Source organism: Panicum virgatum, chromosome 1N (assembly GCF_016808335.1).
Source record: "Panicum virgatum strain AP13 chromosome 1N, P.virgatum_v5, whole genome shotgun sequence".
Classification (NCBI taxonomy): domain Eukaryota; kingdom Viridiplantae; phylum Streptophyta; class Magnoliopsida; order Poales; family Poaceae; genus Panicum; species Panicum virgatum.
In genome coordinates this window covers 25,533,149-25,559,947 of record NC_053145.1, presented here as the reverse complement: position 1 = coordinate 25,559,947, position 26,799 = coordinate 25,533,149, and the positions used below count along the sequence as shown (strand labels likewise).

The window sequence follows — 26,799 nt, the reverse complement described above, 5'->3', positions numbered from 1 at the left end:
CAATGGCGTGGGCGGCGGCGTTCCAGGGCGCGGCGAGCGGAGGGCGAGCTCGGTTTGGGGTGGAGCGGAGAGGGGAGGAGCGGGAACGCGGGGTGGCAAGGCAAAATGGGGAGAAGAGGGCTGCAGAGGGGAGCTCGGTGGGGGAGGAGTTAAGGGCGGGCGCACTGGCGTGGGCGGCGGCTTGTCGCGTCGTCGTCGTCGCGGAGTGCTGGCACTCGAGCATGGCACAGTGAGGGCAGGCGAGCACTCGAGCGCGGCGTGGGGTCAACGACGGGGATGGGAGCGGGGTGGCGTGGCCGGGCGACGGGGCAGTAATGACGCGGCGGCTCTGGTGGCGAGGGTGCCGTGCGGGCGGCAGCGAGCGGCGTCCGGGAGCGTGCGCACTCGAGCGGGGCGGGGGTCAGCGGCGCGGCGAGGCAGTGCGGGGCGGCAGCAGGGCAGCGAGCGCGGCAGCGGCGCAGCGAGGCACGCGCGGCGTGCTCGATTGCCTACGAGCGCGCGCAGAGCAGAGAGGGGAGGGTCAGCGAGAGAGGGAGAGAGAAGAGAGAGAATGGGAGTGGAGAGAGAAAACAAAAGTCAGCAGTTTGACTTGGTCCAAACTCAAGATTTTCAATTGAAACTCGAAAATTTTTGAACACGAAAGTTGTTCAAAATTAAATTTCCTACAACTTTCCTTTCAGGCAGAACTTCATTTGAGCGATGATTTGAAAGTTTAAAATTTGAATTCAAGTTTAATGATCCCGCTATTTTTCGGGGTTTTTCTCCAAATTTCATGTTGTAACTTGAAAAACTTTGAACGCAAAAGTTGTTTATCTTGTCAAACTTCACGACTTTCGTGTTGGGCAAAAGTTCATTTGAGCGAACATGCGAGAGTTGACTTTTTGGTTTATCCAAACGGAAATTCGGCTTTTACATGATCACCAAAACAGGGTTTACTGTGTCATTTGATGTTAATGGCATGTTTAAACAGTGCTAAACACCAGAGGTGTTACAGTACTGAAGCGCAGCTTCGTATCCAAAGAATCATGAAGCTGCTCCCAGAACCGTGATGTGAACTGAGATCCTCTGTCTGATATAATCTTCTTGGGCACACCATGCAAGCAGACAATCCGAGAGATATACAACTCTGCAAGTCTAGCACCGGAGTAAGTAGTGTTCACTGGAATGAAGTGAGCAACCTTCGTCAGACGATCCACTACTACCCATATGGAGTTGTACCCTTTCTGAGTACGAGGCAATCCAACAATGAAGTCCATAGTCATTTCCTCCCATTTCCACTCTGGAATCTTCAAAGGCTGTAACAGACCTGCTGGCCTCTGATGCTCAGCCTTGACACGCTGACAGGTGTCACAAATAGCCACGTACTCTATCACTGAACGCTTCATCCCATACCACCAGAAACGTTCCTTGAGATCATAATACATCTTCGTGCTGCCCGGATGGATAGAATAAGCTGTATCATGAGCCTCACTCAGAATCAACTTCCGGAGATCCTTCACATCTGGTACACAGATCCAGTTCTTGTACCACAAGGTACCTGATCATCCTCTCTGAAATGAGGAGCCTTGCCCTTCTTGAGCAACTCACGGATCTCCTGCAGCTTCTCATCTTCTTTCTGATGCTGCCTGATTTCTGCCTCTAGAGTGGGTACTGCCTCGAATGCTGCACTCGAAGTATGATGCAAGAAACCCAGACTCAACTACTCAAACTCCTCGCATAACTCTGGAGGCATTTGGAAAGCAACGGCGATGTTGACATAGCTTCTTCTGCTCAGAGCGTCTGCCACAACATTGGCCTTACCCGGATGATAGTGAATCTCCAGGTCATAGTCCTTGACCAACTCTAACCATCTCCTCTGCCGCATATTCAGCTCATTCTGCATGAAAATATACTTGAGACTCTTGTGATCAGTGTAGATATCACACTGCTGCCCATACAAGTAATGCCTCCAAATCTTTAGAGCATGCACAACTGTGGCTAACTCAAGATCATGAGTGGGATAGTTCAGCTCATGCCGACGTAACTGCCGTGAAGCATAAGCAATCACTCTGCCCTCCTGCATCAGAACACAACCAAGACCATCCTTCGAAGCATCACAGTACACCGTGAACCTATTGCTCTGGTCTGGCAGAGTAAGGACTGGCGCCGTAGTCAACCTCTTCTTCAGCTCATGAAAGGCCATCTGACGCTCATCAGTCCATATGAATGCCGCATTCTTCTCTAGCAAGGAAGTCAAAGGCTTCGCGATCTTGGAGAAATTCTCAATGAACCTCTGATAATATCCTGCTAAGCCCAAGAATGACCGGACTTCCTTCACCGTCTGCGGTGTCTCACACTCGAGCACATCCTTCACCTTGCTCGGATCAACTGCAATACCTCCCTTGGAGATGATATGACCGAGGAATGGAACCTCGTCAATCCAGAACTCGCACTTGCTGAACTTAGCATACAGCTGATGCTCTCTCAATCTCTGCAACACGAGACTCAGATGCTCTTCATGCTCTTCCTCTGTCTTGGAGAAGATCAGAATATCATCAATGAAGATCACCACGAAGACATCCAGATAATCCATGAAAACCATGTTCATCAAGTGCATGAAGAAAGCCGGGGCATTAGTCAAGCCGAAGGACATGACCGTGTACTCATACAGCCCGTACTTGCAGGTGAATGCCGTCTTCGGAATATCCCCAGGATGGATCCTCAGCTGAAAATAACCCGAACACAGATCAATCTTCGAGAATATACGAGCACCTCGAAGCAGATCGAAGAGATCCTCAATACGGGGCAGTGGATGCTTGTTCTTGATAGTAACTACATTCAGCTCCCGATAATCGACACACATTCTCTTCGACCCATCCTTCTTATCTACTAGCAACAATGGAAAAGCCCAAGGAGAGAAGCTGCGACGGATATAGCCCTTGGCTAGCAACTCGTTAATAGTCTTCTTGACTTCCTCATGCTCTATAGGTGCCATGCGGTAGGGCCGCTTTGCAATAGGAGCTGTGCCAGGCAAGAGATCAATAGAAAACTTGATGTCGTGTTCAGGCAGCATACTTGGCAAATCATCCGGAAAGACTTCCGGGAATTCAGACACCACACGAATACCATCCGTGGGTCTAGCCTCCATCTGATCAAGAAATCCAGAAGGTTCCACTGCACTGATAGTAACCTCCTGACCACTGGAAGCCGACAATAAGACTGTCCTCTGAGCACAATCTATCCGGACTCCCCACTTAGCAAGAGTCTCCACGGCCAGCATTTCTTCCGCGCGGACGCGCAGCGCCGTTCCCGCACCTGGGCCCGCACACCAGCGAGCGTGCGCTCGCCCTGCTGATGCCTGCTTCACGGCCCAGCACCGGCCCGCTTCCCCCCGCATCGCCCCGCCGCTCTGCGACTGACACCCCGTGCCCAGCTGTCGGTTTCGTCTCCCCCGCACCACGCGTTCGCAACCGAACGCCGCGATCCCCGCCCGAGATGCTCGCCGGCCTTCCTTATCGGACGCGCACGCCGAGATCTCGGTGCCCCCTCTTTAAACCACCCCGCTGCCCCCTCTGGAAACCTACCTCGCCACCACATCAAACCCCGAACCCTAGCCGCCTTTGCTCCGCCACGCACAGCCCCTGCGCCACCGTGGACTAACCACTCCACCCCGCCACAGCCCCGAAAAGACCCCGTCGAAGCTCCGCCTGAGCACCAGGGAGCTCCCCGAAGCCACCATCCCCGAGCTCTACCCGTGCAATGCCAGAATCGTGCTGGATTTCAAGTCAGGTGAGAACAGGTCGCCGTCGAATTTTCTCGCCACTAGTGGTCCTCGGCCCTCCCTGACCCCTTGCTCGGCTTCGCAGCGCAACCACTCGTCGACCCGTGCAGCCCAGGAGCTCGGGGAGCCAGCACCGCCCGGACCGCGAGCTCTGCCCCATCGCCGCCGCCCGACCTCGACGTGGACCATCATGCGCCGCATCTCCGCCCGTTGCCAAGCCTTGGTGAGCACCGCTGGAACCTCCCCGTCCTCTTGCTCTAGTTATTTTCTGCCGTGGCTCACCCCAACTGCCCAGACACCCCACGCCGTCTTCAAGCCGTCGTGCGCGCCGTGGAGCCGCCATGGCGGACCCGCTGTAGAGCACCCCAGCCTTGCGTGACCCTTGTTTTGGGTTTGCGTTAACAACACACACGCTCACGGACCCCTTTCACTCGGATTCAAGCCCAGCACAGTGCGAACGTGCCCACGCCGGCGGGTGCCGCCGCGCAGGTCCGCCCCTTGCCGTGGCGAGCCCCGAACCGCCTCCCTGTTGCCACCAGTGCATTACGCATGCCATGTGGATGTTCCCCAGACAAATCGCGGCTCGAATAACCCCCTGGAACATCGATTTGGCCTTCTCCGGCGAGTCACCGCCGCGGCAGCGCAGCGCCGCCGCTCGCCGTCCCGTCAGCGCCGCCGCCCGCACGCCCAAATCCTCTGAGCCGCCCGATCAGAACCCAACGGGCTAGATTAGATCAGATCCAGATTTAGTCTGGACCGTCAGATCCAAAACCGTTGGTCCAGATTAGAAGATACCCCTTCGCGCTACCGCTTTTGCTAAAGAGCCCCCGAACTCTTTTGAAATCAACCCGCAGTCCACCTCTAGTCAAAAGTATTCGCAGTTTAGTCCAGAATTTATTCGCTTAGACCCCTGAGCTTTACAAAAATGGAACCCGCCATCCACCCCTGACCTTTTCATGCGTTAGCCCCTAGATCTTTTCGGTTTTCACGTTTTAGTCCTCGGTTTTGCCCAGAAACCCCCTGGAACTCCAGTTTTCTTACAAATAGGTCCCTGGAACTTGTTTTTGGCCTAGATTTTGCGTTTTAGCTCCGTTTTAGGCGTTCTTTATGTCCACGCGATCGTTGTAACACGTAGAATAGTTCTAGCATGGTTTTGTTTGCTGTTTTCATGTATTGTTGTACTGTTTCTTAGTTTTTGCTATTGTTTGCATGTATGCTTACTGTTGTGCCTTATTTTTGGCCATGTGTTCGTGAGTAGACGTTGATCCATCTGAGGAGCCCCAGTATCAGTAGCTGGAGCAGCCGTCTTCTGACCAGTTTGAGCAGCAGTAGGAGCAGTTTGAGGAAGGCAAGTATAACATGAACACCACCTATCACTTTAAATACATTTTCATACTGCATTTTAATACTGTATGCCTATAAGGACTTTCCTAGCCACTTTATATCCTTTATATATCCCTTGGGTTGCATTTTGGTTAGTTGTGCTAGGTGCCGCGCTATAACACACTTGGTCCTTTTTAATTAATTTGATTAATGGTTTATGCAACTTAACTCTGAGAGTGGCCCTCTGTGTTGGCTTGAGTGGCTCACGTCTCGTTAAAATTGGTTTTTGTTAGAAACATGGTTTAGGGGGCCAGCACGGTGCTTAGTGCTTGGTTGGCCACTCTCCATAAGGACCAGTTCATAGAGCGACAACCTGGGACAACAGCGCTACCGCAAGACTGGAATATGACGGTCTTGGCTTACTAATTAGGTCTTTTTGGTTTGGAGTAACTTACCTCCGGGCAAAGGGTGGTAAGCTTCAATGGTCCCTGCTCCTCCGGCTTGGTCTGTGCTTGGTTTGCGCACCTGTGCTTGTCCCCCGTGAGGTGGGCCCCATCGTCGCCAATCTAACTCTTCACGGTTACGCCTTACCAACGAGATTCTTTGTAACGGCCTCGTAGTGAGTTTGCTAGCCATCTCACCTAAGGAAGTGTGATGAACAACTAGCGTAGCTCACGACTTGTGGGTGAAGATGTGCAACCTCTGCAGAGTGTAAAACTGGTATACTAGCCGCGCTCACGGTCATGAGCGGCCCAGATCCTCCTTTTGATTAGTGGGGTTATCTTCCTTTGACGAGGCAGGTTTCCCCGGGTGGTTGGTTTCGTTTGGTTCTCAGTAGCATCATAATTAATTCTGATTAATTTCTATGTAACCGGGATTATGGTAATTCATCAACTTGTAGTAATTAGCTTTAATAAAATTTTGCCAAGACTTAAAAGCTAATGCAGTTGAGTCAGCCAACCTTAGAGCCTCATAGTTTGTGTTATACTTGTTGAGTACAAGTTGTGTACTCACTCTTGCCTACTCTACTCTTTTTCCTCTTGGGGACACACTACTGCTGCTCAGTTCCTGCCGACGCGAGGGAGTTCGCTCAGCGCTACCAGGACTACGAGGACTTCTAGGCGTTTCGTCTCCCAGTCGACGTCCCTGTGGTGCCCTGCTCAGCTTCCGACAAGAGTTATCGTTTATGTATTACGCTTTCGCATACTATGTATCAGACATTTTGTCATTATTGTAATAAATAACATTCGTATTCGTTTTAATATATCTTTTTACGTGATATGTGCTGTGATATATTGTTCATTCTGTTGTATATACGTGTGACTTGATCCTGACACGTATATGATTGCTCGGTTTATGTCTTTTTATAAACCGGGTGTTACAGTCGTCTCAATGGTGAAGCGCGAATTCGCTGAGTCGAATGCACTCGGCGATGGATCTACTAACGCGATCTATCTGGAAGATCAGATCATCAGCAGACTCATCAGGGCGACGGGTCACCCTGGTTGGCGTGGTCACCACGTCGAAGCACTCAGATTCGGGAATCCGAGAGATGACAGGTGCTCGAGGGGGGGATTAGATCGGATCTAACCCCAGTGAAGACATTGCCTCCGGCGGCGGGGTAGCTGGAAGCGGGGTTCCTGGGAACCGTGACCTCCGGGAAGCTTCCGAAGGTGAAGGAGAAGCCAACTGTCACCTCCATCTGGGCGGTGACGCTTGCGGAGAAGACGACGCCGGTGTTGGCTGCCATTGAACTCGACGTATGAGCCCTGAGTCCCCTACCTGGCGCGCCAACTGTCTGTTGGTGTTTACCGCCAAGCCTGCTCAGGGATACCCTTAGCAGTAGGAATTGTAGGTAGGGATCAGCTGCTTTGAAACTCGATGGTACAAGGAACACAAAGATTTAGACAGGTTCGGGCCACGAGTTTGCGTAATACCCTATGTCCTGTGTGGTTTGTATTGCCTTAGGTGTTGATGATTGTTTGGAGGGGGTCCCTGCCCGCCCTTATATATCCGGGGGGACAGGGTTACATAGAAAGTCCAAGTCGAGTACAGTTGGAATCCTACTACAACACAATCGGGTAGTTTTCTTTGTACTGCAGCTAGTTCTACGCCTATTCGAGTAGTTACAAAAGAGGTAAGGTACTTCCATGAACTATCCCTTACTCTAGAACATTCTATGCCTATAAGCAGTCCCGCTGCCCCAGGTCTAACAAGCCCCCGAGCTCTTCGTAGCCGAGCCCTGCAGGCGTCTAGTAGTCAAAACATCCTTCTGGTTGCTTCTGACCCTTCCTCCAAATACGTCGAGTAGTCCTCCAAGTACTTCCATTTGCTTCGAGACTGTGAGTTGCTCAAGCCCCGAAATCTTGTTCATATATGGTGCGCGAAGTACTCGCACTCCATATGGAGTAGCCCCCAAGCCTTAGGTTGAATCACAGAATCAGGCTGAGGGTCACTTCAGTCTTTTTTATTTCTTTATTTTCCAAAAAATTTGAAAAATAAATCTCTGATGCCTATATCCCGCAGCCCCCAAGCCTAAAATCAAAATCACTTTTGCTGCGAGTAGCCCCCAAGCATAGATTTGGAATTAAGGATTTAAGACGTGGCATCAGATTTCATCCTTCAAATTATTTGCAGGATTCATCAGATTCGGAATCCGAAAAGACCTCTTTTTCGAGTAAAATCCCAGAAAAATGATTCAATTGGATCCGCCACACTGATTGCACCCGAAATAATTTCAGGAATAAAACCCAAGATGTACGGCTCTTTATTCAGTGCTCACGTGGGACGGTACTGTTCGGAGAATCTGCATTATTGCATCTTTTGACTGCATCCGTGAATGCTGCCATGAATGCATCCGTGAAACGTGCACTGTTGATTCATGAGTTCTCCATCAGCAAGCCCCCTTGTGGCTATAAAAGGCAGGGGAGAGGCCTTTGACAGAAGCACCAAAGTGCAGCAGCCATGGCTTATTGTTGGTGTTCTTGCTCTCGCCCTCCTGAGTTTTGTGTAGTTCCTTCCAACATAAGATGCTAGAAGAGAACTTGCGAGTGATAAGAGAAGTCTCTGCTGCCTCCTCCTGTATCCCTAATGCTCTCATCGAATCCATTTTGGAAATCATTTCCTTGCATATTCCAATGAGGTAGGGTTTTAGGGGATGAGTGGAGTCTTGTTGTGTCACATCCTAGGGATTCCTAGGGTGTGAGCACCGAAGACCTGCATCTCTGGTGAGGAGACTTAATCTTGTCACAATGTATTCAGGGAGAAAGAGAAATTTTTCCACAAGATGCTACAAGAGGACTTGCGAGGTGATTACAGTAATCTACCTCAAAACCTCTTGAAACTTTTCTCCCTGGATACGAATATCATTATTCCCTTGAACGGAATAATAAGTTTATACTTTGTCATGGCCTCGGGCCGATCTAGCTGCAGCAGGTGTCCCAGGAAGCCAACAAGTGTGCATGCAGACCCGAGTCATTTGTAAAGTTATATAAAAAAGTACTCGAGTTGTAGTGTCGAGTAGTTGTACTGTGTCGAGTACTTATCCTTGTTCTGGAATGTAATCCCAGTTAAGGAAAGAAGAGTCGAGTAGTCGACTAGAGATGTGAGTGTTTTCTTTTTCCAGAATATAATCTCAGAAAAAGGAATGTCTCTTGTAAAATCCCGTTGTTTCCGCGATTTGCAACGGACTGTTGGCCTACTGAAGGTTTTTACCATGCTGCTACCACTATTATAAAATGAAACAGTAACTTAGGTTTTACCCCACCGCCTGCCATTTGTTTTCACTGCCTTAGATCTATTTTATCTCTCGAGCCCCCAGATCTAGAGATCTTCCTCCCCTTGCGCTACCCATTCTTAGCCTAGGGTTTCCGCCATTGTATGCGCGTGAAGCATCTCGTGGATTTTCGGATGGCACCCAAGAAGACAATCAAGGGGAAGGTCGTGGCTGCGGAGCCAACTCAAGAGGATGGCTGGAACACAAGTAAGTGTTCCCAATCCAACTTGGAATCTCTGATAAAGCAAGGTCTTTTGGCTCCCGTATCTGTTGTCCAGTGGCATCCTGCCCTGGGAAAAGATCATCCGTATGAAAATACAGGGGAAATTGTTGCTTTTACCTCATTCTTGGAACGGGGATTGGGGTTTCCTTGCTCTTCTTTCTTTTCTGGGCTCCTGGGCTACTACAGGATCTAGTTGCATCATCTGACCCCCAATTCCTTTGTTCATATTTCTATCTTCGTGCATTTGTGCGAAGCTTTTCTGGGCATCGAGCCCCATTTCGAGCTTTTCCGATTCTTTTTCCATTTGAAGCCTCAACCCGACTCCTTCGTCTTAGATGTAGTAGGAGGTGCGGGTCTCCAACTTAGGCAAGGGAAACATAGAGAGTATATCTCATATAGCCTTAGTATTAAAGTGATCGAATGGAAACCCAAGTGGTTCTATGTCGAGAACTAGTTAGGATGCTTTCCACCTATTACTCCTGGCCCTCCAATCCAATGGCCTGAATGGAATAAAAAACCAGTCAACGAGAGTCAGGTCTCTAAACTACTCGATCGAATTGCCAAGTTGAGGCAAAATATGTTGACTGGAGAAGCTGTTGTATTCGACTGGATGAAGCGAAGGATCCAGCCATTACAGGCTCAGGAAACCATTGGATTCTAGTATCAAGGAACAACTGATCCATCAAGGTACTCGAAGGAAGAGATCTTAGATGATATAGTGTTTGGTCGAGTACAACGGCTGCTGAGGAACGTAAAGAAAGTTCCAATTGTACCTGATGCTTTTTCTGCTGGCAATCCACCGAAGCAGGTACTTAGTAGTCGATATGTAGAAATCGAGTACTTCATCATAGTGTAAATCTGATATGATTTACTTTCTGTAGGAGGACATGGATCGCCTTAAGAGTAGTCCTTCGCTACCAGGCATTTATTCGCCCTTTTGTTCTTCCAAATTTTTCGATCTGTTAACCAAGTTTTAAATATATTCATATGAAACTTCATACAAACAATACTTATGCGTAGTTTTGGTTGTTCAGATGAAGAAGAAGCTGGAGAAAGGAGTGATAGGGGAGGGAGCCCTACTCCAAGTACTGATACCCAAACTGGGCATCCAAGAGGTACTCGAACTGCGGCGAGGAAACGTCATGGCTCCTCTTAAACTACTAGCAATAGGTAAGTAGCTAGTTGTTTTCAGAATCGAATACTTTTGGTATCGATTTGCTTATTTGTGTTCTTCTTTTCAAGTCGGGCGGCTAAAATACCATGGGTATCATCTTCTGGGGATGATACTGTGGTGGGACAGACTGTCCCCTCCACCACAGTGGACCCGTCAAGTGGGATTGGGGCTACTCCTTCAGCGAGTAGTTCCGATGTAAATAAATCCGTTGATGCAGGTAAGCTGGCCGTGATCACAAAGCCTGCCCGCAAATTTGGCATCAAGGTGTTTACCCTAATAAGAGCTCCTGCGTAAGTTCCTTAGAACTTGTAGCCATAGGATCTGTTTTTGAGTCTAGTAGTTTTTAACTACTTTGTCCTTGTAGAGATGCGGTCCTGGAGGGGGACGTGGAAACTGAGAACAACTCTATTTCCAAGTCGGGGGTGGAGAAGCCCCCGAACACTCCTGACATGAGTGCTCATGATGCAGAGGCAATGGTTGACTCCATGCTTATGGACTCTCCATTGCCGAACTTGGAAAGAGTCAATGAGGAAATCCCAAAAGGTGACGGAAGCGGCAAGCTTCCAGAAGGAGGAGAAGGCAAGAAGCTTCCTGAGGGAGGCAATGATAAACAGCCTGCGGAGACCCCTACAGGTAAGCTTGTAGCGCCTTGTAGGAAAGGTATCCTTTTATTTGCTCTCAATGTGATTAAGTAGCATGCTCTTTCTTTAGATTCCCAAGTCACAAGGAATAATATAGAAAGGACAGAAGATGTGCCCAAAAGGGCTGTGGCTGATGTGCTGGCGAGTACTTCCCAGGTCACATCGGGAAGTGTCTTGCCACGAGAAAAGGTGGACCTTGCTGTCAAGCTGCTGGAGGTGAGTGTTGGCGCCTACCAACGTCACCAGCGATGACACCAGCAGACGACAATTTGGGGTGGTAGTATTTCATTAACCACGAATAAATCCGCAAGCATACGGAGTATACCGGGGTGTCATTTATATTTCTGCAGGGAAGGCGGTGAGTGAGAGAATATATAGATTAGTGGGTGAACTCTATCTAGATTGGATATTCTCATGCATAAACAGGGGTAAGATAATAACATGGTAGGAGGTAGTGTGACACACACACAAACTACCCTCTCGAATAAATAAATAAAAGAAAGATAAAAGATGCTTTAGGCCGGGAGCAAGGTAAAAGTCAGAGCTCGAGTCAGCTGTACTAGGCTAGCTATATCTACACTTTCTCATTGGTTAGCTCGTCAGAGATTAAACTACACAACAGGGAGATTGCTATCGAAGCGACGGGAGGAGCCCGTACACCCCGGCGACTTTATGTACCTCCTACCCCCCATACCGAATGTGGAGGATTACTAAAAGGCTCGGACAGGGTCGTCACCACCTGCCAGCTACCTCTACAAACTATGGGTATAGTTGACATCTAGCAACACTTAGCTAATCTAGACACCATGTCTACACTAGTAAGGGATACTCTAGTGTCCCGCGCGGAGCCCCCACCCTCCGGATGGACAGACATCACACTAGAGCAATCATACGAATACTAGAGCAGTTGATAGAGTTCTAAGAACAAAAGACTAACCATCTCCAGCACAGGGCGATCATACAATGCAAGCATAGAATGATAACGCAACCATGACAAGAAGCATATACTCGATAACTCAGAATATACTTCAAGCAGATATCGGTAACCATAGTCTAATTCTATTACAAATAACTGAATATTACAAGAGAGAGCTAGAGATGAACCCATACCAGACTCTCGAGCAACACCGGCGACTCGATGACTCCTAGACTTCTCCTAAACTCCACTAAGCCTAAAGACTATGCAAGGAATGCAAGAGAGGAGTGGTGAGTGGTGTATGGTGTGTGTGTGTCCTATTCTCCAATCCCCTTGTATTTATAGCAGGGAGTCATGGGGTGAAGCCGGCACAACCGACGTAGGGGTCCAATGGGGAAGCGCCACGTGCCCTGGTTGAGGCGGTGGGGCCCACAGGCCAGGTCGACCGACCAGGTAGGTCGGTCGGCCTGCTCGGGCCACCAACTGCCCCCAACTTCTTCTGGTGGGCTGTCTTGGGCCTCTTTGTCTGATCCACGCTGGGGTTGGCCTGTCTTGACTTGTTTGAATTGGGTTCTTGCATCACTTTTGGTCCATCTGAGCCTGAATCGGTGCTCTGATAATTTTTGTGATTTTATGTCGGGCCAAAGTGTGCTTGTAACCTGCATATTAGCTTGAAAATACAACTTGCATATTCTAAAAGGTAAAGTGTGGTTTAGGGACTTTATTGGATAGGGATGCGTGTAAGAAATGCAAACTCTCATGATTTTCTGATCAAGTTGACGCCTGGAAATGATCGTTAGTGAGCGTCAACAAGATCCCCCAAGCTGTCCTTTGCTCGTCCCGAGCAAAGTAGGACAAATCAGGTTGTTGATCAGAAAACCATTTTGATTCATACCTTACCTGTCATGTCATAGTCTGAAGCAAAGGGATTCATCTATAAGCTTAAATAAGTCGGTTAGCATACCTTTGCTCAATTACCTTACTCCTTCATGAGGCTTTTTAGCTATATCCTTGTCTTGGGCTGTTGAAAGTCAGAACGGTGCATAAAGTGATACTTACTTGTTCATAGATCCGCAATCCATCTGGAGATACTATTTTGAAAGAATTTTTGAAAACATGGCAAAGCTCCCAGGATAACTCTCTCGAGGCACTCATCTTGTATTTCCTTACCAGGGCAGTATCTGCCTTTGATCTTCCTACTACTACAAGCCTTTATGGAGCTCAAGGTAGGATAAGAATAGGGCACACTTGTATTCTATTTATTGTAAAGTCAAAGAGAGGATCCATGGAGAAACAAGTCATGCAATCTCGATCAAAAGGTGCAAGTGTATGAGTGGATGGATGGATGGATGGATATGACTTACTCCTTGAGGTAATGGCTTTTCTCTCTCGAATCATCCCTATGTCTCTTTCTTTTTTTTGGGACATGGCTACCCCCTTTTTTTCTCTCTCTCCTTTTTTTTGGGTCATGCTTCTTTGGCATGCCATCTTTTCTCTTTTTGGGGCAACCATAATCTGACTTTATTTTATTTCAGGGATGTTCTACGAGAGAGATTACCAAGAAATGGAGCACTTATTATGTGGAATGAATGGGTGGTGGTGCCAATTCCCAGTATAGGAATGTAGCAATTGGATGGGACGTGTATGTGCTTATGATCGAGAAAGCATGAAAAGCATCTCTCTAGGGTCACACAATTTGACAAAACTCAACAGAATATCAAGCAACATATGTGTAAAGGGGTTTTCATGGAATATGACATATGGCTCTGGTAGGACTTTGCATATCGCTGGGGAACTTGCCTCTTTTAGAATTTTTGAAAACAACTCTAGACTTCAAGCATCACTAGAACAAGCTTGCACAACCTTATTTACCATATCTGAACTCGCAACAACTTAGACTCGAATCAAGCATATGCAACCCACGGAACTTTCAGGTTCATTGACAAGATATTTGCATAACCAGCAGATTTAAACTCAAGAGAACTCTTATTTTCAAACTAGGCACAACAGACATGATAGAGCAAAGCAAAACTCATCCTTTCAACTTATCAAAAGGAGTTAAAACATTCTTACCGCACATCATGAAAAAGGGAAATAAAGCAGTAAATTTTTATTTTGTTTTTGAAAGTTTTTTTATCAAATTTTATTGAAAGCAAATAAAGGGATACAGTTGACTTAGGGGAGGGAACCTCCCCCAAGCTAGCTCTTGGTTTAGGGTCCAAAAAGCAGGACCTTTCTCCATATGTGATCAGGGTGAGGTCGTTTTGTCCGTACCTGGAGAAGTAATAGCGGTCGATGATGTCTTGTTCTTCTTGTGCCACACCTTCTTGGTCTTCTTTGGTGGCGTAGGAGGCGCAGGAACAGGATCCTCGGATGCAGGATAGACAATTTCCAGATCTTCCCATACTGTGTTGGTGATGAAGTCAGGGATCTTCTGGTCATCTTCCACTGGCTCGGTTGGTGGAGTATGAATTTCCCAATCCTCCCAAGCTGGCTTGGAAGGGGGATGATAATCTTGATCATCCCAACCTGGCTCTGCCCATAGCCCTTGTTTCTCACTATCCTCATGAATCAGGAATACCTCCCTTTTGTTCTGGAACTTGAATTTCATGGTCTTTCCCATGATACGAAGGCTGATTCTTCCTGTCCCCACATCAATTCTAGCATTTTTATCCTTGAGGAATGGTCGCCCAAGTATGAGCGGAATTCCAAGATCTCCTTCCATATCAAGGACTACAAAGTCCACTAATATGTAGGTATTCTTGCCTTTACCATTAACCTTTCCACAACTCTGTTGACGCCTACCAATGTCACCACTAGGAATCAGCGATGGCATCCGCAGATGTTAATGGAGTGGCAGGTAATTCATGAGCCACGAATAAATCCGCAAGCACACGGAGTACCGCCATAGCATTTTACCCGAGAGTACCCGGGGTGTCATTTATATTTCCCCAGGGAAGGCAGCGGTATATAGAATTTAATTAAGTTAGGAGGAACCACTATGGATTAATGTCAATGATCCGAGCAGGGTGATAATAATCATGGTAAAAAGGGGGTAGTGATCACACATGGACAACTGGATAACATTCCTAGGATGTTGGAGAGGTAAAGAACAAGATCAAGGATAACTAGGGCTATACTCTATTGTACTCTCATGAGCAACTGAACTGAGTCGTTCACAGCAAAAGGAAAAATCATGACCAATGGTCTAGGGAGACCGCAACCAGATGAACAGGAGGAGCCTAAACATCTGACGGCTTTATGCACCTCCTACTCCTCTACCCGAACGTGGAGGATTACTCGAGACCGGACAGGGCTGTCACCACCTGCCGGCTACCTCTACAAACCGTGGGGTAAAGTCGCATTCACACGTGGTCATCAACCTAGGCACCACGCCTACGCTCACGAGCACCACTCTAGCCTTGCGCAAGGACACCCTTGTCTATCCGGGGCCTTAGTTCTAGAGCGTCCAATTAAGGAAGATGAAACAAAGGCATGATACACGACTAGTCTATTCATATAAATCACTCAAGACAATCATAACTCACAAGAAGGATCACATATATAACAAGAGCATATGAACCAAAGTACTGAATGGAATAAATAAGCATCTAGTACAAACTTAGAGAATTACATAAAGAGAAAGTAATAAACATACCAGACTCTCCATGAAGACTCTAAGACCTCGAACTACGACTCAAACCCGAACTCCTCTAGTCCTAAGACCTCTACAAGAGAAGCTAACTACATCTTGCTTGGATGAATGTTGTGTTGATGTTGTGATGAGATGTTAGAAATGGAACCCCTCCCCTCATATATATAGTGGGGAGCCACCCTCTCCTCGGCCGTGGAATCAGTAGGTAACCTCTGGAACCGACATTGTGAGCCAATCAGAGAGTGCCACGTTGAAGCCTGAAGGCGGTGGGGCCCATGGGCAAGTCGTCCGACCTATAGGTCGGCCGGCCTCCCTGTGGGCCCACCAACCTTCTCCTTTTTCCTATGGGCTGTTCTCAGGGCCCACTTGTCAATGGTGTATGGCTGGGCTTCATTCCTGCTGGATTTCTTCTCTGGTGGCCTTTTGGTCCATATGTGGCGACATCTGATCGGTCGGTGTTTGCTCCTCGGTACAAAGGGTGTGATTGTCCTCCATTTTTAGCTAAATCCTGCACTCATAGAAATCTAGAGGGACATGTGGAATTCAGTGATGTATTAGTGGCATGAGTGTAAGAAATGCAAGTCCGTCCATTTATTATGGCAATATTGACACTCAGAAATGGTCGTTAGTGAGCGTGAACAAGACCCCCCAATCTGAACTTTGCTTGTCCCTAAGCAAAGCTAAACTTTAGGTTGTTGATCAGGAGTTGCTACAATGCTTCATCTCTTCATCATGCACAAGTTACAACTAAACATTCTATCTCTCAACCTGAATAAGTTGGTCAAACTTTGCTCACCCGTTAACTTAATCTTCATGGGGCTTTTGGCGTTCTCCTTGTCTTGGGAGGTTGAGAGATAGAACGTTTCATGGAGCACCACTTACCCATTCCTTGCTCAAGTTTACGTCCGGAGGTTTTCAAAAGTTTTCAAAAATAAAAACAATTTCCTCAAATGACACTCTCATTCGTTCACAAGTGTTTGTATCCTCACCAAGGCCTTTTGTACGCCTTCTTTCTCCTACTTCTAAAGGCTTTTTGGTGGAGCTCAAGGTAGGGAGAAAAACTAAGGCATACTTGTCTCAAATATTTTGCAAAGTCAAAGATTGGACCCAAAGAGTAAGCAAGTCATACAACCATGATCGAGAAGTGCATGTGTGTGGATATGTGGTGGATGGAGTGGGAAGCGAGAAAATAAGGTGTTCCATGATTTTGTTCCTCCCTTTAAATTTTGGGCATGGCTAATTTTCTTATTTTTGCATGGACCTTCATGTGTCCATTTTTTTTTCATGGACCTTCATGTGTCCCCTTTTTTTTCATGGGCCTTCATGGGCCCTCTTCTCTTCTCTTTTTCATTACATAGCTCATGCCCTTATTGGAGAGAATTTTGGGAGAAACTTTATGGAGTGTGGAACATAAAAAAGCATAGAAATGAGTGGATGGTATGGAAATGCTATTCTTCCAGTGTGAAAGTTTTAGCATGTGGGGGTGGTGTGTACGTGATTCTCGATCATGAGAGTATGAAAAGCAACTCACTAAGGTCACAAAATTTGACAAAGCTCAAAATGACACAAGCAGCATGTAAAAAGATTGTTTCGTTGTAGGCGTGCATATGGTTCTGGTAGGTATTTTTCATCATCGAGGAACTTTTTATTTTCTAGTTTTCAAAGATAAAAGTTCCGGACATAAAATTTTGCTCAGAATAGGGTTGTAGCAACTCTAATCCATCATGTCATATTTCTCAATAGCTTAGACTCAGATCATGCACTCGCAACCCACAAAATTTCAGGTTCCGGATAAACTTTTTGAGACCAACGAACTCAGTTTTTGGAGAATATGAGTTGTAAACTATGCATAACAAGGAAATTAAAATAGAGCAACTATTCATCATTTCAACTGGAGAACTTAGGCATTCTTACCACTCATGAGAAAACAAAGAAAAAGACACTAAAAGGGAAATAAAGATAACTGACTCGACTTTTTTTTAGCATGCAATGCAAGATGATGAAAAGGGAAATATGCAAATGCAAGATACATGTTACCTTCGGGGACTCCTTCCCCCCAAGCTGGCTTACTGACCGGGTGGAGGGTAATACCCATAGTGCTGGTAGAATGCTTGAGCGTCCTGATACTGCTTTTGAAGCAGTTCCATGGTGGCTTCATGATTTGCTTGTTGTTGTGCGTGATATCTTTCGGTGTCTTGGATATATTGAGTGAGAGCTCCATGGGTCTACTGCGTCCTATCATCAATGTCGCCGACTCGGATGTTGATGTCGTGTATCCCCTGAGAGAGTTCACGATAACCTCGAGCTGAAAATGAGCGTCGGGTAGCAAAGATTGTAGGTGCTCCGCTTGAACTAGAACCACTGGCATATGCCCAGTTTGTTCGTCCGGGTTGATCCCAATTAGAGCTACCACCGCTCTGCCAGGATGAACCCCCAGCATCAGGTTGTGGGATATATCGGTCCCAACTGGACTGCTGTCCGGACGAGGCTCTGGCTGTTCCAGCAATGGGTGCATAACCTGCATAACCATGAAAAGCTTGTGGTTGTAGTGGCGGCATATCCATCACAGCATTCCGTGACCGGCTTCTGGTCATCCTTCCCGACACACTACTCCGGCGAGGTGCTTCGGCGGGCTGCAACTCAAAAGTATAACCATGGCTCTTATATAAACAAAGTCCCGAGTTAGGAAGCGGGATCTCGTTTATATAGCCGGGAAAGAAAAATATAATAGAGCCGTCTGGAGCACTTTTCAGAGTATGTCCTTGAACTAAATATGCCAAATCGATCGATGGGCATGGAGTAGTGATAAAAGAAAATCGAGCCCAATTCAGCACGCCCAAACTTGTAGCAATTCTTGTGACCAAAGAAGTACACTCAACTGGTCCGGACATTTGAAAATTTTCGAGCCATTGGCGAACCATTTCTTGCACAGGGGCAATTTTTATTTTGTTCACCATGGCATAAAAAATACGAAGTTCATCCATACGAACTGTCCAGACATCATCTCTAGGAAAACACGTAAGAGCGACCCATTTATGCATCAAACATAAAGTCGGATGCTAAATATCATTGCAACGTGGGTGCGTGTACGCATTTAACCTAGAGATGGTGTGCCAAAAACTTTCCCAGTGATAACCCTTGGTTGCTTGCTCAAGATCAAGATTACACCTATGGTGAAAACCCAAAACAGTACTCAACTCTTTCCATGACAAAGAAAATTCCTCCCCGAAAAATTGGAATGAAATCCCATTATTTGTCTCCACAAGTGTGCAAAGAAATTGAATGGTTAAATCTCTTGACCCTAACTCAGAAATTTCAGCAAATGAAGACCAACCCACGGCTTTCCAAACACTCGCAAATTCAGCGTTCATACCTGTCTTTTCCAGTAGGTCCTCATCGAACTCCTATGTATGACCGAAGGTTCAATCCTTCAGGATGTTGTATGCTTGGAGTTCTCGCTCCCCTCGAATGTCGAGGTGGGAGTCATTCGGCGCCTCTTCTTCTTGTTGTTGTGCTGGTTGCTCTTCTGGCGCCTGGGACTCAACTTGTTCATCTTGATGAGTGTAGCTTGGTGTAGGGGTGGATGAGCGATGCGAGCTTGATCGACTTGAGCTTGACCCGGCCACCTTCCTGAGCGCTCCCGACATCTTCCTCCCGATGTTCCTGAAAGACATTGCAGCAAACAAACAAACCAAACACTCGGAGGGATTATGCGAGAGTTAGTGAAAACCAAGTCAGCTGTCCAAGAGTTAGTAGCCCTTGTGGGGCATGGTTGCCTCTCACAATAATCGTTCTTGTGGGTGATAACACTCCACAAAATCGTTCTTGTGGCCGATGACGCAACACAAAACTGTTCTTGCAGGGTAGTAGTACCACCACAAACACGTTCTTGTGAAGAGAAGAAGGTAAACACGAAATGCAAATGAGATGCAAATGAAAATGCAAAAGAGGGAAATCTTTTTCTTCTTTTTCTTATGAACTTGGAGAGAAACAAGAGCAAAGAGAGCAGAGGAAAGGAGAGCTCAGAGTGAAACTAGTATAACTGGGCAGAGGGAGTGCCATGTGCTCCCTATGCACCGGTTCTTATAGAGGAGCACCACCACTGAGTCGGCCGACCAAGGGGTCGGCCGGCCTGTGGCTAGCCCCAATTTCGTCCTCCTTTTTTCAGTGATTCATAATGGCTGCCACATGGTCCAAAAATGCATGAGTGAGCGCAGGGGTAGGCCGGTGCAGGCCTAGGAGTGGCCCCAAATGCACTTGGACATGTAAATCATCCAAGTTCATGCATGCACTACACTCCAAACTTTTATGGCTGCCATTTTCATCCAAAATTACCCCTTGGGCACTTGTCTAATTCCAAGATTCATGGGGGTTTATGATGAAAAAGATGAGGAAACAAAATATGCAAGCGTTTTTATGCAAAAGATGCAATGTTCATGCAAGGAAGCAAATGGAATTGAGGGAAATTCAAACATGCAATGGTTGAAATCAAATATGGGATAACTACCGATTTACCTGTCGGCAAGGGCTCAAAATTTAGAGTCTTTTGAATGAGACATTTTATTTCGTCAACCTTGAATAGCTCGATGAAATAGTTCCAAAGTGTGACACTGCTTTATGAGAATTATCGGAAAAATTCGTACCTTGATGTGGTGTCTGGGGTTTTCGGGATTATCATTTGGTCCTCTTTTGATCAGGTTGAACTTCTCATGATACATATCATCCCTTAGTATTGCCCCTAAATTGTTAGAAATTACTTACCTGGATTGCACCATAATGTGGTCGCTTTCTCGGTTGATGCTGTGTTCATTGCTGTTGGTGATCAGGCAACAACAATAGAGCACTTCTTCGAATAGAGAATTCGAGCCTTTTCCAAGGGTAGATGCAATCATGATCAACTCAATTGCCAAAGTGTTGACTTCTCGAAATCAAGAGTGCCAAATCACGCTTGTCTTGAAGTCGACTCGAATTCGTCGCGAAATTCGTTGGCGAATTGAAATTGATCGGAGACTACCCCTGTCTTCACACAAAAAGAAGGCAGCATGGTTGTCCTGCCAGATCACTGGCCACTAACCATAGAGATTTTCCTTGCTTAAATAAATTCTTTCAACCTATGCCTTCCCCGGCAATGGTGCCAAAAATGCTTGTTGATGCCTACCAACGTCACCACTGGGAATCAGCGATGGCGTCCGCAGACGTCAATGGAGTGGCAGGTAATTCATGAGCCATGAATAAATCCGCAAGCGCACGGAGTACCGCCGTACCATTTTACCTGAGAGTACCCGGGATGTCATTTATATTTCCGCAGGGAAGGCGGCGGTATATAGAATTTAATTAAGTTAGGAGGAACCACTATGGATTAATGTCAATGATCCGAGTAGGGTGATAATAATCATGGTAAAAAGGGGGTAGTGATCACACAAGCACAACCGGATAACATGCCTAGGACGTCGGAGAGGGAAAGAACAAGATCAAGGATAACTACGGCTACACTCTATGGTACTCTCGCGAGCAACTGAACTGAGTCGTTCACAGCAAAAGGAAAAAGTCTGATCAATGGACTAGGGACACCGCAACCAGATGAACAGGAGGAGCCTAAACATTCGACGGCTTTATGCGCCTCCTACTCCTCTACCCGAACGTGGAGGATTACTCGAGACCGGATAGGGCTGTCACCACCTTCCGGCTACCTCTACAAACCGTGGGGTAAAGTTGCATTCACACGTGCTCATCAACCTAGGCACCACGCCTACGCTCACGAGCACCACTCTAGCCTTGCGCAAGGACACCCTTGTCTATCCGGGGCCTTAGTTCTAGAGCGCCCAATTAAGGAACATGAAACAAAGCCATGATACACGACTAGTCTATGCATATAAATCACTCAAGACAATCATAACTCACAAGAAGGATCACATACATAACAAGAGCATATGAACCAAAGTACTGAATGGAATAAATAAGCATCTAGTACAAACTTAGAGAATTACATAAAGAGAAAGTAATAAACATACCAGACTCTCCATGAAGACTCTAAGACCTCGAACTACGATTCAAACCCGAACTCCTCTAGTCCTAAGACCTCTACAAGAGAAGCTAACTACATCTTGCTTGGATGAATGTTGTGTTGATGTTGTGATGAGATGTTAGAAATGGAACCCCTCCCCTCATATATATAGTGGGGAGCCACCATCTCCTCGGCCGTGGAATCAGCAGGTAACCTTTAGAACCGGCGTTGTGAGCCAATTAGAGAGTGCCACGTCGAAGCCTGAAGGCGGTGGGGCCGATGGGCAAGTCGGCCGACCTCCCAATGGCCCCATCGACCTCTTTTTCCTGTGGGCTGTTCTAAGGACCCACTTGTCAATGGTGTTTGGCTGGGCTTCGTTCCTACTGGATTTCTTCTCTGGTGGCCTTTTGGTCCATATGTGGCGACATCGGATCAGTCGGTGTTTGCTCCTCGGTACAAAGGGTGTGAATGTCCTCCATTTTCAGCTAAATCCTGCACTCATAGAAATCTAGAGGGACATGTGGAATTCAGTGATTTATTAGTGGCATAAGTGTAAGAAATGCATGTCCGTCCATTTATTATGGCAATATTGACGCTCAGAAATGGTCGTTAGTGAGCGTCAACAAACTCCTTCTAGATATCTTATTGTGGAATCCGCCAGCTGAACACACATAGTGGTAGGGGAGATTGATGGATAGCCTAGTTTCTCAAAAGTTACCTTGGGCATGATGTTGACGCTGGCTCCAAGGTCACAAAGGGCATGATCAAATTCATAGTCAAAGATTGAGCAACTGATCACTGGGGTTCCGGGATCTTCTCTTATTGTGGCTGCCAACTCGCCCCACGCACCTCTTATTGGGCGTGTGAGGTTCTCTGCATAGCTGAGGGATGTCCTACTAAGTGACTCTTTCCACATAGCATTGATGACATTTACGCTCTCTAGAGTTGATTCGGGTTGCCATGGAATCTTCCCTAGTTCAGCAGCAGGTGTAGCAGCAGCTAGTTGAGCCAATTGAGTTTCTAACGCCTTATTGAAACTCAACTGGTTCTTCATAGCCGTGGAGAATCCATCCATCATGGCATGGATAGTCTCCATGGATTTGTCTATAGCGGACAACTTCTTTTGAAGAGACTCATTGATCTTCGCTTGGCCGTAGACAAGATCTCTCAAGGTAAGCTGGTTAGGACCGAAAGAATTTGAATTCCCATTACCTCCTTGGTAGTATGGGCGTGGTTGATTCCACCCCTGACCTCCTTGTGGACAAAACCCATTGCTGCCATTGAGGAATAGAGCTTCTTCTTGGGTTTCTGGGCAATTATCGCCCGAATGTCCAACATTCCCGCAGACCTCGCACGTCATGCGAGTCTCCAAGGCTTGAAGTGTTTGCAATTGAACCTTATATTGGGAATAATCCTCAAATTTCTTGAGGAGGAGATCAATCTTCATAGTAAACATGTCGGCCTCCTTAACAGAGTGCATACCTCGCTGGCGCAGTTGGAGGCGATCATCACTCCAACCTTGGCTGGAAACCATCTTCTCGATCAATGATGTAGATCTTTCAATGGTTAGCGAGAAGAAAGCTCCACCTGCAGTGGCATCCACATGATCACGGGATGACTGTGTCAACCCGTTGTAGAAGTTCTGTAGAATGAGCCAATTATCCATTCCATGGTGCGGACATGCTAGAATGTACTCTTGAAGCCTCTCCCAAGCCTCCAGAATTGACTCATTTGATGCCTGCTGGAAGTTTGAAATCCGACCACGAAGAGCATTGGTTTTGCCCATCGGGAAGAACTTCGAGAGGAACGCCTTGGCACATTTGTCCCAAGTATGCACAGCAGCCTTGTTAGCATAAAACCTTTGCTTCGTTCTCCCCAAGAGAGAGAACAGAAACAGATGGAGCCGGATAGCATCTTGTGATACACCCTTGATAACAAAAGTACTACAGAGCTCCAGGAACTGCTAGAGATGAGCGTTGGCATCCTCATTGGCCTTGCCACAGAATGGGCTGGCCTGCACCATCGCAATGAGATCTATCTTGATCTTGAAATTTTCTCCTCCAGTGTTAACCTCGGGCCCGGTAGGGACCTAGTTAGCAGACAGAGCAGAGTAATCACGGAGCGTCTTCTGGGCCATAGCTCTAGGAGCTGACGATGATGCGATGACTGGATCGACTGCCGAGAGTGAGATCTGAGGAGGTACGATACGAGGTCGAACTCTTCTCAAAAGTGACTCTAGATCGGAATGAAAGTTTTGCGGCAACTCGAAACTGGTCATACACTACCCTGTTTTCATATCAACAAAGACAAGAAAATAAAGCCAAGTTAGCCTGTTTAGCAAGCGAATACCAATTTTGATTTTGTTCACAACTTTTATCTATATATTTCACTCTGTGCCTTCCTCGGCAATGGCGCCAAAAATGCTTGTTGGCGCCTAACGACATCACCAGTGATGACGCCCACAGACGCCAATTTGGGGTGGCAGTATTTCATGAACCACGAATAAATCCGCAAGCGCACGGAATACCACTGTAGCATTTTACCTAGGAGTATACCGGAGTGTCATTTATATTTTCACAGGGAAGGCGGTGAGTGAGAGAATATATAGATTAGTGGGTGAACTCTAACTAGATTGAATATTCTCATGCATAAACAGGGGTAAGATAATAACATGGTAGGAGGTAGTGTGACACACACACAAACTACCCTCTCGAATAAATAAATAAAAGAAAGATAAAAGATGCTTTAGGCCGGGAGCAAGGTAAAAGTCAGAGCTCGAGTCAGCTGTACTAGGCTAGCTATATCTACACTTTCTCATTAGTTAGCTCGTCAGAGATTAAACTACACAACAGGGAGATCGCTATCGAAGCGACGAGAGGAGCCCGCACACACCGGCGACTTTATGTACCTCCTACCCCCCATACCGAATGTGGAGGATTACTAAAAGGCTCGGATAGGGCTATCACCACCTGCCGGCTACCTCTACAAACCGTGGGTGTAGTTGACATCTGGCAACACTTAGCTAATCTAGACACTATGTCTACACTAGTAAGGGATCCTCTAGTGTCCCGCGTGGAGCCCCCACCCTCCGGATGGACAGACATCACACTAGAGCAATCATACGAATACTGGAGTAGTTGATAGAGTTCTAAGAACAAAAGACTAACCATCTCTAGCACAGGGCGATCATACAATGCAAGCATAGAATCATAACGCAACCATGACAAGAAGCATATACTTGATAACTCAGAATATACTTCAAGCAGATATCGGTAACCATAGTCTAATTCTATTGCAAACAACCGAATATTACAAGAGAGAGCTAGAGATGAACCCATACCAGACTCTCGAGCAACACCGGTGACTCGATGACTCCTAGACTTCTCCTAAACTCCACTAAGCCTAAAGACTATGCAAGGAATGCAAGAGAGGAGAGGTGAGTGGTGTGTGGTGTGTGTGTGTGTGTGTCCTATTCTCCACCCCCCTTCTATTTATTTCAGGGAGCCACGGGGTGAAGCTAGCACAACCGACGTAGGGGACCAATGGGGAAGCGCCACATGCCCTGGTTGAGGTGTGGGGCCCACAGGCCAGGTCGACCGACCAGGTAGGTCGGTCGGCCTGCCCGGGCCACCAACCACCCCCAACTTCTTCTGGTTGGCTGTCTTGGGCCTCTTTGTCTGATCCACGCTGGGGTTGGCCTGTCTTGACTTGTTTGAATTGGGTTCTTGCATCACTTTTGTCCATCTGAGCCTGAATCGGTGCTCTAATAATTTCTGTGATTTTATGTCGGGCCAAAGTGTGCTTAACCTGCATATTAGGTTGAAAACACAACTTGCATATTCTAAAAGGTGAAGTGTGGTTTAGGGACTTTATTGTATAAGGATGCATATAAGAAATGCAAACTCTCATGATTTTCTGATCAAGTTGACGCCTAGAAATGATCGTTAGTGAGCATCAACAGTGAGTAGTCGAATACTTCAAGTACTTTTTAAATTAGATCGAGTAGTGTACTGATCTTTTTATTTTGCAGGAGGCACTGGGAAGGTAGGGTGTCCAGTCCTCGGATGAGACAGAACTGAATGCTCTCAAGGAGAGGGTTAAGACGATCTCATCTAAGAAGACTGCTCTCGAGGGAAAGCTGAAGAAGCTCTCCCAGTCAAAGAAAGGTTAGTCTTTAGCATTGGATATGCATTTGACTAGTTGATCTTCTTGGTGTTTATAAGTTTTTTTATTTTTTAATCGAGGACACAGCTTGTGCCAAATCTTTAGAGATTCAGAAAAGCTTGGTACTGGATCTAAAGATACTTATGTACCGAAACGCAGATGAAATAGAGAAGCTTAAGAAGATTAAGGAGGACTCTGATTGGGAGGCGGCATCGACTCTGCAACAGCTCAAGACCCTATCGCAGTCACGAGACTCGATGCATCGAGAACTCGTAGGCTTGAGGAAAGTCAGGGATGCCGCCCTGGAGGTAGCCGAGGCCATGGACATCCCAGAAAGGGACGGAGATGAACTGCTCACGCTGGCGGGGAGACTTCGCAAAGTCCCAGGGGCCTTTGAGAGGTATGTCTCCACCATCACCCGAAAGTATGTGGGTCATGTACTCGGGCAGGTGAAGACTTACAGGCCATCTACTCACCTGGACGCGCTTGGGCAAGGAGCTCGGGCTGACTGTACGGATGATCAATTCCATCAGTATTTGGTGAAGACTTCCAGGGTGGCTGACCAGATTGTAGAGTCCTTGAACAAGGCCGAGTCTCCTTGAACTTTTTATTGTAATTGAGTTGGCGTGTGGGCCAGAAGTACTTTTGAATAAAAGTGGAATATTTGTGTAATGTTAAGTACTTGTTGTTAGGATTATGGAATCCTTTGCTGTTTCGAGTAGTTGTACTCGAAGATCCTGAGTGTAGGTGGCATCGGGCCCACTCAGTCATGGTAGTAGATACAAGGGATTGTATCCATCAGTGCCTTGGTCGGCAATGTTATCTCGAATAGAATCGAGTTTGTATGGTTCTAAATTGAAACCATGGTGCTGACCGGTTAGGATTGAATCCCTCAGGATTAACCAAGTGGGAATAGCACTATCAAGGTGTTAGAAAGCTGTGGCTTAGTATGGGTTTCCTTTTTGAAGGAAGTGTTTTATTAGCACGAAGCTAATATGGACTTTGTTGTCCCATCAAGAGAAGAACTCTTATCGAGTATTAGGAGGTATAAGAAATTTCTTGATAGATAAGAAGACATGAAGCTCTCGACAACTACTCAGAGTGCTATAGGAAAACAGAACTTCTTTTTGTTTCTCAAGCAAGCGAGTAGTACCTGTCAAGTAC

The 26,799-nt window shown here is 46.8% G+C and overlaps 1 protein-coding gene and 1 non-coding gene across 2 annotated transcripts; both read left to right on the top strand.

Annotated features, from left to right (window-relative positions):
• The first annotated feature begins 2 nt into the window (after positions 1-2).
• Positions 3-26,237, top strand: LOC120653430 (caldesmon-like). Its single transcript, XM_039931180.1, has 5 exons — positions 3-229; positions 10,620-10,888; positions 10,967-11,112; positions 25,520-25,637; positions 25,795-26,237. Exons 1-5 carry the CDS (start codon positions 3-5, stop codon positions 26,235-26,237), a joined length of 1,203 nt encoding a protein of 400 aa, XP_039787114.1.
• Positions 23,136-23,242, top strand: LOC120657817. The gene has a single exon (XR_005668352.1). It is a non-coding gene; the product is annotated as a small nucleolar RNA R71 (small nucleolar RNA).
• Positions 26,238-26,799: the final 562 nt, after the last annotated feature.